At 34.8% G+C, this 14,429-nt stretch overlaps 1 protein-coding gene across 1 annotated transcript in view; it reads left to right on the top strand.

Moving 5' to 3' along the window:
• Positions 1-458: 458 nt before the first annotated feature.
• Positions 459-14,429, top strand: part of LOC134842201 (uncharacterized) — a 49,097-nt gene continuing 35,126 nt past the window's right edge. Inside the window, exons 1-2 of the mRNA XM_063858468.1 lie at positions 459-625; positions 1,142-1,223. Of these exons, the coding sequence (XP_063714538.1) occupies positions 459-625; positions 1,142-1,223 (249 nt within the window). The remainder of the gene's footprint in view (positions 626-1,141; positions 1,224-14,429) is intronic.

The raw sequence follows: 14,429 nt of genomic DNA, 5'->3' as shown, positions 1-14,429 counted from the left end.
AAAGCGTTTTGTCTGCCTTTGAAAAAGTATCTCGCTTTTCAGAAGTTCTTATCGACAAAACACACACAAAAAATTATGCTGAAGCTTTTTGCACATGTGGCTTTTCGTTGTGTGAACGAATCGCTGAACCGCTGGATGAAAAACCTCAGCCGGTATTCTTTTGCGTCACTTGCTTGAATGATCCACTAGTTACGCAAGCCTTGTTCCATCCAAAGTGCTCTGAGAAACATCACGTACAAGAAAAAGAAAATCACATCATTGTCGACTTGCCATGGGACTACTTTCCTGATGATAAAATTACCGCGTGGAGAAATCTACTTAAATATCCCCATAGCTCCTTCGTGCTAACATATCTTCGACCCAAAAAACCTGAAAAACTGACACAAACGAAACAAAATGAGTTATTTCTGATCGAAACATCATCTTACGCGAACAATTTAAAAACCAAGCTGTTTAAAATGAGCATATTTGAGTTTCTGGCTAGTTTGGACAGACCCTTCATAGGCACTGTTAGACTCGCATGTGTCATTTTTGCTATCACAGATAACGTCTACATAACATCGTTATCACTCCCCCAACCGACCGAGGAGAAGAGACGTGAGCCACCGATTGACATCCGAGGCAGGTTAGCCTCCAAGCGAGTTCATCTAACAAGATTCTCCCCTATTCTGGAACTTTTTAAAAGATTTTCCCGAAATAGCCCGAACCGTCTGCAAACAATACTTAACCGTTTTCAGACAATTCCTGTTCCAAGCTCGAATCAAATTATTACATTGGGAATTGTTGGTTTATTTTTGAATCAATCTCTTTTGCATGCTTTGTGCGTCTCAATTTACTTGGGTTTCACTTGCTTTCGTCTGCCGCATTTTCACGAAGAAAAAAAGACGATCGATGAAACGAAGGCAGAAATTATAGTTGACGCTTGGTGCTTGCTAGAAATTCCGCTATTTGTCGAAAACATCACAAATCTTGATGAAAATGTAGTAAGGAAATGCTTCAGAATTAAATTATTTGAGTTAAAAACTTCGAATTTCAGAGCTTTTTATTATCGCGATGAATCTCTTGAAAAATTCGACTCAAAACATAAACAAAGGCTGCGAGAGCTTGAAAATGCCCGAGACATTTTGCTGATGTACTGCAGAGAGCCGACAAAACTACCGCAATCTGTCATAGACTTGGTGGCTACGAAAGTGAAACCAGACAGGAAACAAATCGAACAAAAAGTATACGAAACTGTAAAACGTTTACTGAGGAGGTATAACGTTTTGTAGAAACAGAAACTGATAACTCAAATGACGTCAAGCAATCAGCAAAATTAGATTTATTTGTATAGTTTGAAGAATTCCTATGTACCACAATCCTACCTAAATCATTTTGTACAATAAATAGAAATTTTATATGGTTGTATAAAACTTTTTCGGTTTTCTGTACAAACTCTCTATTTCTTTTCTAGCCATTCAGTATCAAACATGAACAATTTCTGGATAAATTTAAAATTAGCGATCTCAACCAGTGGTTTCATAAAATTAACTGCAGTTATATTGCAACAGAAAATCAGTTACTGTGTAGTTTTTCTGGCTGCAATTAATTATTGCAATTATCTTAAGTTGAAAATTGATTACTGCAATAGTTTTTTTTTCCCAAATTATATGAAATCATTGCAAAATTGTACAAATCAAATCACTTTTGAAACTAGCTCCGCTTTTTTTGCAAAGCTTTTTTCTGCAAATGACTTTTCGGAAATAGTTGGTTCCATTGGTGATATAGTTTTTGAATTCTTTGATGGCGTTAGTTCGGTAAAATTTTGGCTTATATTTGGATTATAGTCAAGTCTGATTATTGCAACTATTTTGGTTGCCGCAAAAAATACTGCAATTTGATAGGTTCAAAATCAATCATTTTAGTTTTTGAGAAACAAAAATCAAAAATTAAATCAATTTTTCGATTGCAATTTTTTATGCATAATAATTGTCTGATATTAGTTTTTCATCCAGAATGTTTATTTTTACGGAGCCACTGATCACAACTAATGCATTTTCATTTTCTTCCCATTGTAAACTCTTAGAAAATTTAAACTGATTATCCTACAGTTTTAAATATTGAGTGAATGAAAAGCTGCTTATACATTTCATGCAAATTTAAAACTGTTTAATAAATTTTCGGAACAAACTTTCACTCAAATCGAAGATTTCTGGATGAAAAACTAATATCAAACAATTATTATGCATAAAAATTTTTTGGTTAAAATTTTCCAAAAAAGTCCTAAAAACGCCTTTTTTGGACTGTTTTTCAAATTTTTGCATGCGGCGCAGAAAGTGTTGCCAAAAAAGGGACTAAACCATGCTTAGGGAGAGCTCAAAAATCAATTCGGTCAACCTAAAAAAAAAGGTCGACGAAACTTTCAAAAAATTTTTTGAAAATCCGCCCCCCTCGAGAAAATCCTAGACCCCCGCCCCTGCACACACAATAATGAAAACAAGTTATTGTAAAATGTAAATTGAGGTTATTACACGAGAAAGCTTACCTGATGTTGTTACGACTATTTTGTATATTGAGGTTTTGTGCCATACCGGCTCACACGCCTGTACTGGAGAAGGAAGATTGGTGGTACAAATCCCACTACAAATTTCTTAGGGCGAGAAAGAGCCAAACTTTCTTTAAAAAGTTCTTTGCAGCAGTTAGTTCAAAAAAAAGATGCTATTTAACAGTTTGTATTCAACACATCAAAATGTTTTACTATTCATCAACTTGTTAACTTAAGATGATCTGTTTTTAGTAAAAGCAGATTGTGTTTAAAATGAAAAATTGAATGACTAGATTTGTTGTTCCATTTAGAGGTCGACGCAAATGACAAATCAAAGTCGAATCACTAATCCATCATAACGATTAAAAACGTGAACCATTCGAGCTTTAGTTCAAACATCTTTTCTCAAAGAAAAACATATAATTTTTGACTTTATACCTATGACCTTCTGGTGAGAGAATTGCCCTATTTAGAAAAAAATGATTGAAACTTTTTCAAAATTGTTTTTAGACCTTTTCACCATACAAAAAAAACATGAATATCTTATTCAAACACAAGAATTTTTTAATCAAAAATATTTTCAACCGTAAGACACAATAAACACGGATAATGAAATAGGGTGGTTAGTTCTACGGAGATAAAACAGTTACAGTTTGGGTGTGAAGACATGGAACGAAATCTTTAGATTATTGTGTTGCTTAAAAAACCAGATATCAAGTTTGATCCGGAAACTATTATTTCCATAATGTTGCTGCAAAAAAACTGGCCTCAACAAGAATTGTTATATTACACTTTACTTTGAAGAAAGTCTTTTTGTTATATCATTTCATAAAACTCCATACGTTTTTAAAGTTAGATGAAGTTTCAATGAAAAGCACTTTCTCGTGTATTAAATTGTATGACTAGCGTTTTCTTCATAACCAAACAATACCTTTTTGATTTTTGTTTTTCTGATTTTTGATCAAAATCACAATGACAAACAATATTCTCAATTGAGATACCGATTAATTAAGTGGCAAACATTTGACAGATAAACTGCATTTGGAGATAAGCCATGTTACAAACCTGCTCGTATAAGGGCGAAGCCCTGAAGATTCCGATTACGTTCGGAGCTTTGTTGATTAATTTTCCTTTTAATAAAAATTTATAGAATAACTGAAAATTGAGATATGTTTGTGTTGCCAGATTTAGGTTAATTCAAACATACAAAACTATTTTGGAAAATATTATAGGTTCAGATTATTGAAAAACGTGTTAACATTTTTTGATTTTTTTTGTATTGAAAACTCAATCTGCATTACGCTATGAGCTAACAAACCATGTTTTTTGTTTTCTTTTTTTGGTAATTAAAAAATTTGTGGTTTGCGTACACCAGATATGTTGCAACTTAAAAAAATAGAACACTCCTCGACTTTTCAAACTCTTTCAAACAAAACAATTTTATGTTAAAAACCAAATTGTTCTTGCTTCGCACGAAACGTTACGATAAAAATTGTTTATACACGGAGATCAACCTGGGTTGATTATCAACAAAGGCTTATATCCGCGCACCTCTGTTTGCTGTAAATCAGAGATGATGTCAGAGTTTTTTTTTTGAGAAAACGGCACGGTTTTTTGGTGAGAGATGTAATTAATTCGCTCCAATATATTGCAGAAATTTTGCAAGTTTGACATCCAGAACTGATGGAGAACTGAAACAGACCAGTTTCACTTTTATGACCAAAAAAAACAGCTTGAAGTTTTTTGAGTCTCGGTTGGAATTTTTATTCTTCGAAAGCTAAATTCTTCGTTTCGACGTTTTTTGAATCAGTCCAGAAAAACTGGTAGCAAGAGGCTCATTGATTTGAAAATCTTTGAAAATAGGTTAGACAAACCTCAGAATTATTGGATATTCAAGACCCTGCTGATCTAAAGTTCAAATTGTTTGTTTGGTTCACAAGTCAAATTCATGTTTTGAACAATTGGTTTAAAAAAAATAGGTTTCCTTATGAAGAATACAGCAATGTTTCATTTCATTTTGCCTTTAGGTGAATAAATGACGCCTTTGGCAATGGAGTAGACAATAAGACTTGCCAACAGAAAGTTAAGCATCAGTGGAAGGGACGCGAATTGAGTACTGCCTCTGATTCGGAACCAAGGGTAGCGAAAAGATGCTAGGCAGTCAATCGGAACCGAAGTTTAGAAAAAAAAACTCATTTTATTATTGAAAAAGTCGGTCCCATATGCAAAGAAAACGAAGTCAGAAGGCGAATTAAGGTGCTACTCGAGGTTGTCTAATGGTTGCTGTTCATTTAGCACGGTTGCTATGAAGTAGAATGCTTCAGAGCGTAGTTGGTTACGGCTCCGACAAAATTTATCGCTATTGCACTTGGAAGTTACCACCTTTGTGGTGCGTCTGCGGGCACTGAAGCATCATTTTGCAGTCATGCAGTTGTCTCTGGTAAAATTGTACGGGGTTTCTTAGTAAAAAGCAGGTGCAGCAAATTGGGTGAATAGGCAATTGTATTTTTTTCCATAGCATCAGTACTCAGTGCTATGATGCATACAGCGTCCATGCGCTTTCATGATGACCAAGCTAACAGTTTGTTTTCTTGCGTCAAGTTTTTGATTGGGATTGACGACGGAGAAGAAATTTTTCCTATTCCATATCTTCCAAAAAGTTTCAAAGTGTCGATGAAAAGTAAAGCTTCCAATAGTGAGCAGATTTGGGTTCCATCGGCAAACTTGCGGGAGTCAATCAGTAGCGAGTTTGCTCGGGCGTGTGATCATAAGAGCAGCATATAATTCCAGTCTTGAAAAGCAATTGGTTCAGTGAAGAGTGTTTGCCAGAGTCGCCTGCAATCTGGAAGCTTATACACGTTGCGTTGCGTCGCAGTTACAAGAAGCTGTATTGTGTCACCAGGTGACAGTTTTTGTCTAAGTTGGCGCGGAAGTGTCAGAGGCTGGCATGGTTTCGGTTGCTCGGCCCATTTTCGATTTTTGAAACGTAGTCATTGGCCACGGATTCATCCCAGAAAATATAAAACTGCCACGGGTTTTGCAGAAGATTTTTGAGTCTTATAACAAGTAAGGATTTTTTAGGGATCGAAAACCGTTGTTGCCGTAGAGATGACTTTTTGGAACTTAGTCGTTTTGAAAGTATTTGCCTGATTGTTGTTTTGACAAATTTCGCATCAAATCGAATATCATTTTTGACGCCTAGGACTGGACACACTGTGACATCATCAGAGTTTTTAGCGCCATCTATGGAGTAGTTGACGTCACGCTTGTCTTTGAAAAGATTTTACTGGTCTACTAGAGCTTTTACTTTCTATTGTTCTACTGATGAACAAAATTGTCAATGTAAAACTTTTCATGCATTAAATGAGTAGAATTGGTCTTGGTTATGCACTAATGGGCAGTTTTTTGATGAAGCGTAATCAAGGTGTTGAGTGTTTGACATAAGATAAATAGAGGGTAATGGTATCGCCTCATGCTAGTTTTTGTGGCTCAAAGAAAGCGAGGCTCATTTTGATTAATCAATTTTTTGCCTTTTTGCGTAAACATGCCCTCAATGTCAGTCTTAGTGGCCACAAAATTTTTTCGTATCAGAAGATCAAATAAGCTGTTCAGTAAAGCTGGTCCAGTTTTAGAGCATGAGCTCAACAAGACTCATTTGCAATTCGAGGAAGCGTTAACCACCCTACGCAAATTCCAGGATTTGTTTGGATTGGTTACCAGCTGATGAGCGATATTCCAATCTCAGTTCGGCTACTAGAATTGAGAAGTCACGGGCTTTATATGGTTAGTTTCAATATTTTGTGTTGTGGTTTTTTGTTCTTTACGTTTTTGGTTCCTTTTTAACTGTCTTTTTAATGATTGTACAGAATTCTGCTACCTGATAGTGGTTGGGCTTTTTAACCTCACGTTTCTACGGTAGATTCGATTTGTTATATTTTTCAATGCTTTTGATTTTTATATATATGTATTCAATGCTTTGTTCCAGAAAAAAAAGGATTTTATTTCGTTCAAAGAGTGCAGCACCGACTTTATTGTCGTGCAAAGCTTGACTATCATATTTCCAATTTTTTCACTACTTCCCTGAGATTAGCGTCTTCTTGTTCATTAGTTTCTTTGAAATCAGTCACATAAGGATTTTCGTCGGTCATATATTCAGTTTCTTGTTCAGCGGACCAGTGTTTGTCCGATCTAGTAGATTTTTGACGGCGTAAGGGGTACCAATAGGTCCTTTTCCTGATAAGTGCTTTCATTGAAAAAACTGACAGTAGAGTGAAGATAAGTTTGATTGCGTTATTTGGTCCTTTTCTAGCTGCCAAGAGAGAAGACCATTTGTCTTTTATGCTAAACTGCAATTGTGGCATTGGAGTGCACGTAAGTGTTTCGGCTGTTTTGGTTAGAACAAATGATCAGCTGCTGCAACTGTCGAGTATGGCGTAGCAGTCTAGTTTGAAACTACTGATTATCTTTTGTGTCGATGAGTAGAAATAGATGATGTCTAACTGCCCAGTTTTTGGTGAACAATGCCGATCGATGGGCAATCACTAAACCTATGTTGGCATAAGCACTTGGTGCACAGTTTTTGCTCTTTTGCCAGTTCTCAACGTTGATTCACGTAAATGCGGTATTGCTTTTATCTATTGGGCATGTTATTGCTGGTGTTTTTGTTTCTTCACCCAAAAATCTGTCGTAGTTTTGCTTTGAATTCCAGTTTAATTGATTGGATCTGGCTTCAGATTGTTGTTGCTTTGTCTCTTGGTGATTTTGTGACGCACTGTTCAGGCGTTAAGCCCCAGTTTTTGACTTGAGTAGTTTTGTAGGTACTGCGTAAAATTTTTTCAGTGTAGCATTCTCAAGATCGTGCAGCAGGCAGCCTTTCTCCATTCCATCTGCAAACCTGCTGGTAGATTTGAACTACTTAGTCGAGTCAAGTTGCTGAGTCGAGTCAAGAAAATAAATCTTCTTTCTATTCGTTGAACTCGCAGTTGAGCAGTAATTACCGTACAAAATGCAGCTGAATGTAGAATACCCTGCACTTTGCTCTTTGTCTATATAACGATCCAAAATAAAACAATAAAACTCTTTCACGATCCAAAATAAAAGTTTTTGGGTTGCCATATCTTTCGGTTTTTCTATTTACAAACTATTTTACAGATTAGATGTTCATACTTAGAAAAATTGGTTTCATACCTTTCTATTAAGGTTTTGGCATTACCAAACAATAATGTATTAAAGTTAGTTTTTTTCTGAATAGGGCATAAATGCGGATTGTAGCCAGTCGTATTCTGAAGAACTCGTACCAGTTGATCTGCTCCAGTAGATTGCCGTCAAAATTTTCAGTTTAGACGAGGTAAGTGCACACATGTGACGCTATAGTTGCTTCTATAAACCGGTTAATTGATATCTTACTTGATGGTTTTTCCTTTTTTTATTTCCAGAGACACTTGCTAAGTGGGTGGGGGAGAACAAAATTATTCATTTTGATCCAAAGATAGGCATTGATGATCAGGTTTTAAATTTATTCAATAGAAAATCAATAAAGATCCAAGGATAAGCCTTGATGATCTGATTTTTAAGTTAAGTGAATTTAAGTTTAAAATGGTTTAAATTTATTTAATAAAAAGATTTAGTTTTTCAATAATATTAGTGAGCTTATGATTGCTGTTATGTTTAGGTGATGAAGCTGGAACAACAAGATGATTTATGATTACTAACTACTTATTGTCATGCTACTAGTTTTTATTTTATTTTTCAATAAAAATTTTTCAAATATGTTTTATATAATACTGCAGAAATTGGGGAAAAAATCTGAGATCTTTTTATCAATCGTTATTGTACATTAATAATTTTGTTTAGCGCCTGAAATGGTCATGAGGATTTACTTCAAAATTTTATGTTTACAAATGAAAAACTAAATTCATTGCTTATAAGATTCTAAATATAAAATTTTGTGTTGGCTTTTGCCGTACAACCATAAAACTAAATGGTAAGTTTCTACGTAGTCGTATATCGTCTCTTGTCCGAGGTCTTCTTCCAATACCGGGTAGTTCTAGTATTGTTCGGAATATCGGCTCTGATCTATTGAGTCGTAGAGACATTTCAATTAAGATATTATCGTGTAACATTTTGAAAATGTTTTGTCTAAATTCTCATCTATATTTGGTTAATTCTAAGCTGTTAAGGTCTTATTCGAGACTTGTGGTCGCACCAAATGAGTTATGACCGATGTGGTTAACTCATAGAGTAATTTCGGATAGGGTACACCGTCTGCTCGTCACGCTATCTTATTTTCGGCCGGATAGATTCGTGCAACTTCTTAGTCTAATACCGATCCTAATCTTACTCTTATATCTACTAGTCTCAGGTAGTTTTAACTAGTCTCTGCTTCCCTTCCACACTAATAGATTTAGAGTATACTGGCTTATTGCAACTGCTGAAGTTCTCTTGGAGAGGCAACTAAGTTCTAAGTTAAATTCAAATCTCTCTGTTGCTGAAATTACAAGTAATTTCAGCACTTACAAACAAGTGGGTTGTTAGTTAGATGGATTATGATTGGTTAATATTAAATATTTTACAGTGGTAAAATATCCAACTTATCCAATTAAAAAATTTAGTTTAGATCAGGTTCCAATTAAGATAGTTTTAACTTCATACAATGAACTGCGCACGAGTACTGACGCTCGAAAAATTCAGTCACTTGAAATTAATCTTACAACTCTATAGCTTATTTTAAATCTTGCAAGAAAGTATTTTTTCGAGTGCTATTATTCAGCTCAGTTAACTATTCGAAGTTAAAACTAACTTATATGTTGAGTTTGATAAAAATGAATCAATTGAGACTTCAATTTTTCTTTTTGTTGTTCATTGGCTCATTACCGATTATTTTTACATTGTATTCAGACTGGAAAAACTGGCCAGCAGAATTGAAATCGGAAACTGCAGCTGAGCTCTACGAACGACAATCACGCTCAAAACTTGAACATTTAAGTCCAGCAGAGGTGCTTTTTTCAATGATTTAACTGTAGCATTTAAAGGGGGAGGGGAGTTCAAGAGTCCTCGAAACTCTACACCACGTTTTTCCTCTTTTAAATTTCAAAAAAGAGTTCAAAATCAATTTCCTTGAAAAAAAAGCTGATCTTCACGTTTTATTTGAAAGAAGACAAAACTTTGAGAAACACGGGCTCTAAAGAAGTATTATGTAGAGAACTTGTTTTGTGTGCAACCTCGTCTGGGAATGGCGTGAAGATCGTGTTTGGAAGGGATGCCTTGTAACTCGGTTCTGTACGTTTACTTGAACATCGAGGTGGTCATTGTTCTAGTTCAATGAAGTCCTTTTCTGCGAAGTCAAGTTGTACTCTAAATCCTTTGAGTTGTAATTGTGGACGGCATGTCGGTTTTGTTTAGCCATTCTCTTGTTCGAGCGTGATGGGATCATCTAGTCTTTGGATGTTCGTCTTTGTTGTTGTGTATGATCTATATACTGCAAAGTATGATTTACATTTTATAAAATTATGTTAATTCAATTTTTTGATCATGAATTTAGTTAGCCGTTTTCATAAAAGCGTTTTGTTTTAGTTCGGTTATTTTGAAGAGTTACTCAGACTTGAGTACCTCTTATTAAAAATAGAAGTGTGGTCACAAAGCGTGAATGTAGCGCGGTGGGTTAGGCCGGCTATAGAGCATGCTCAAGACATCCTCTCTGGTGGGTTAGGCTAGGAGTGGGAGTATGATTTCATGCTGTTTCTTTGAGAGGTCCTGTTATGTGATAACGTTTTATGTTGGGTTTATGTTGGTCTTTCTTATGTTACTCTGGTTGTGTCCTTTTTTCAAAAATCAAATTGTTTTTGGTTTGTGTTTGTCTTGCGACTTTTTTGTGTTTTATTATTTCTTTCTTAGACTTTATAATAGTCTTCAAAAGAATAAATTATCCAGTTTTAAACTGGGTTAATCCGGTTTGGGTACCATTGGTTTTCTTTTCTTAGTTAGTCATGCTGTTATTTTTATGATTTGTGGTGTTTATTAAGCTGCGCTGGTTAGTTTGGTTTAGTGTATAATTCCTTTCCAACCGGGTTAAAGGAAAGTTTGAAATTTTTTATCGTGTGTTAGAGTTGTTGAGTGTAAAAACTTGAAACTTAAAATCATTATTTAAACAATTCTTCGTGGGCGAGCTGTGCGAGTTTGGATAGAATTCTTGTGCGAGTGAATGAAGATATTGAAAAAGTTAGTACTGCTTTATCATTTTATCAATTTTTGCGTAGAAGTTTAATTTTACTGCGTTTTGGGGAAATTTGAAAATTATAAATTTTCATCGTAATTAAGTTTACTATTTCATGGGGAAATAATTTATAAATAAAATTACTACATTTGGTATGAATTTTACTACATTATTTAGTGCAAAACATTAACGAATTTAGGAGAATTTAACAAGTTTGTATTTTTATGTTTATTTTCTGTTTTGTAGATGATCGTGGTGTGAAGACTAGAAATATAAATCAAACATTGATAGAAAATGGTTAGTACTAATTTGAATTTATTAGTGAAGAGTATTTTAAATTATACTTACCTTTTAATCATCTGGGAAAAAGCCGTGGGGGAAGATGTCGTGTATCATATCTGATGTTGTTAGTAATTTGGCTTGTATGCGTATGATGTTTTTAGTTTGTAGCAGTGGCCAAAGCAATTGAAGTGCTTTAAAGGTGTTTAGTTCTTCGGTGCCTACTGCAAACTCGTAAGGTGTGTTTTGAATGAGATTATATATTTTATGATTATATTTAGTTTTGTGAATGAATTCTAACATGGGTATTTCAATAGGCTGGATAAATTCATGCGGGATAAGGAAGGGTCTGGATTCTTCGGCATTGTAGGTCTTCGTGATGGGACAGAATATATACATTTGGGTAACTGGGTCATAGTTGCGGAGGATGCCGTGGAAGTTAGTATCTTTGATGCAATATATAAAATTAAGGAAAAATGTTGACGTGTACTTTGAGTTAAGAAACTGAAAACTATGGTGAGGTTGTCTTGATGGGGTATGCAAATCAAAATGATTTTGTATAAAACGATACTATGTATATGTGTGGGTTTGTTTAGTGCGTAACATAATATTGTGGGAACAGTGCAAATCGCGCTCCTGTGGTGAAAGAAAATGAAAGTTTAGTGAAAATAACTGAAATTTGTCATAGAAGCTCTCGTATGCTTGAATATCAGCTAGTGGTTTTGAAATAATGTGATCATTTTTTCTATCAAAAATAATAATTGTGAATACGTATGATGTTTTGAAGAAAAATTTTTCTGTTAGTTGCGGGTTTGCAAAGTGGTCCTCATCTAAAAATTGGTCTTGATTAGGTCGGATGATATTATGATCGTAATATTTTATTGCAAATTCGTTAGCTCGGGGTGCAGTGAATGTTTTTAGTAACTTTTTATATCCAACGTAAGTAAATTGTCGAGGTGTTAGTGATGTGGTGAGTCTATATATTATATCTTTGTTCTTTTCTATGCTGTCATGAGTATTAGTTAGTAATAGGCAAAGGGGGTTAGTAAAATTATAATAAGCTGTCCAATGAAGTGTTGGCATTAAAACATGTTCATCTACAAAACTGCGTGTGTCGTTAGTATCGTTAGATGTGTTTAATGTTGATTGCCAGAAAATTTTCGTGTTGGTATGTTGCGGGTGATTAATATATTCGCGGGCTGTTCCGGGTTTGGTCGGGAATGGGTGATTTGGGAATTTTCGTATAAAGTGCGATAAAATCGGTGAGTGCTACTAGGTGTTTCGGTGGATGTGGATGATTGTGTTAATGATGGAGTGTAAACTGAGGAGGGTGTAGGAGTAGGTGGATTTGAGGATGTTATTGTGGATGACAGTTGATGTACTGTGAGGGTGTTAGGGTGTAATAAGTGTTGTTGTAAGGTAATAAATTTATCGAGCTCCTGGGAAATTTGGGGGGTATCAGGGGAATTATTATATGATCTGTCGGAATGAAGTGGAGAATAGGTTGGGGTCACTTGGGAAGCATAAGAAGGAGTAGAAATGGATGGGAGTGGATGATTTGATGGGATTGAAAGAAAAGGGGGTTTTGAAAAAACTGAGGAGTTGGTCTGAGTATAATTTGAGGGAGATGGTTCGGAGTCTGCAAATTCGTCAGGGGTTTCTACATTAGGGTTATTAAATTGTGAGATAGAGTATAGAACTGAAATATCTGAGTTAGTATCGGAATTCGTGCTTGATGATATATTAATAATCGGAAAATCAGGTGGTGGGAAAACTAAAAGTGGGATTATTGGGATTTGAGTTTGGAGGTTGGCTGGGTGGGAATTTGAGCGATGAAGGGATCCAAGTTTTCGGCTCATCGTGGGCTTAAAAAATGATTATGTTGAGACTGAAAAGTGGTGGTGTGGGGTTGTTCTATAATTTGTTCGTTTGTATTATCATTTTGTGAATGATGTGTCATTATATGTTGGATGGGGCTTTGTGTTATATTTGGTCTAGAATTTGGATTATTTGTGATTGCTAGGTTTCGGAAACTACGGGGAACTAATTATAATGAATGATTTTGTGGTAGGGGTGGCAACTGTGGTTCGTTAGGTGTTATCTCTATCTTATTGTGTTTTTCGTCGTAAGTGTTTTGTCTTGTGGATATTTTCGTGTTATATTCTTTTATTTGTGCATCTAGAAGTATTTTGTTCATTGAGGATGAAAAAATTCCAAAAAATCTTGAAAATAGTATACGTGCTACACTTGCTTGTCTGTTTACTTGTGTGTGTTATAGATTCCTTTTAAGAGTGTGAAAAAAAAATCCTATAAAATATAATATGGCGTATAAGATAGTTAATTTTTCTAAGATGTAATAGGGCCATCCTAGAAAAGCTAGAATTTCGTTCTTTAAAGTGACAAAACTGAAAATATTTATAGGTGAAATATCTTGTGGTCTGTGGTTTTCACCGTTTAAATATATGTAGTCTTTAATGACTTTAAAAAATCCGCTATAATCTTGTGTATAAATGTCTGCAAATCCTGCAGTTTCGGCAAGTTTTCTTAAACTCTGGTCAATTGATTGTCTTTGTATTGTGTCCATTTGTGTTAATAATTCCTGAAACTGTTGTGTTCTAAATTGATGTTGGATATCTGATTTAGAATATATTCCAAATGATGGTAATTCAATATTTGGATTACGAGCAATAGATCTGATGCTTTCGGGTAAAAATTTTTTGAGTGATTTCATTAATGTAGGGTATGGTGTAAGGAGATAGTATTTATCTTCAACAGGATTCAATTGTACTACATTGTGGCTATTTTTTGATCCACATGGGACTGCGGTATCCCAAAAATATGTTCATCTTGAATAAGTGTCAACAAAATGTACTTTATTTTTATAGAATATAGGGATTCTTTTATAACAACGTTTGTCTTCAAAAACATATAGTGGTGATACTTTTTTGATACAAGTATAAAACCATAAAATATTTCCTTCGTAGTCTAGAAAATTTTATCTGTTTCCTGATAATAAGTATCCTGCGTAGGGTATTTTTAGTACTGCTCGTGCGAGTGATTGTAAGATTTGTGTCCTTTCCAATTCGCATAGTTGATGTAGTGTTTCTAATTCGGAGAGTGACATTTCTTGAAAAATTCGACTAATTGTGTAGTCTAACTTCATATCTAAGTGAATATCGTAATGAATGTTACCGAAATAGGTGTTATTCATTAGTGATAGTTCTTGTAAACGTGTGCTTTTACTGTTATGTGGTTTTAGTTTTCCACCAGGTTGACCTGCGCTTTTTTGAAAGTTAACTGGGATGTGTGATGTTCCTTCATTTATAGGGTGACTTGTGACATAAGGGTCAAATTTTATTTTTCCAGTGGTCATGTCGAAACCTTTTTCGTATTCGACTAGTATTTCAGAATATT

Source organism: Symsagittifera roscoffensis, chromosome 1, assembly GCF_963678635.1.
Source record: "Symsagittifera roscoffensis chromosome 1, txSymRosc1.1, whole genome shotgun sequence".
NCBI classification, from domain to species: domain Eukaryota; kingdom Metazoa; phylum Xenacoelomorpha; order Acoela; family Convolutidae; genus Symsagittifera; species Symsagittifera roscoffensis.
The sequence above is the reverse complement of the archived record's forward strand: the minus strand, read 5'-3'. Positions and strand labels throughout refer to the sequence as shown.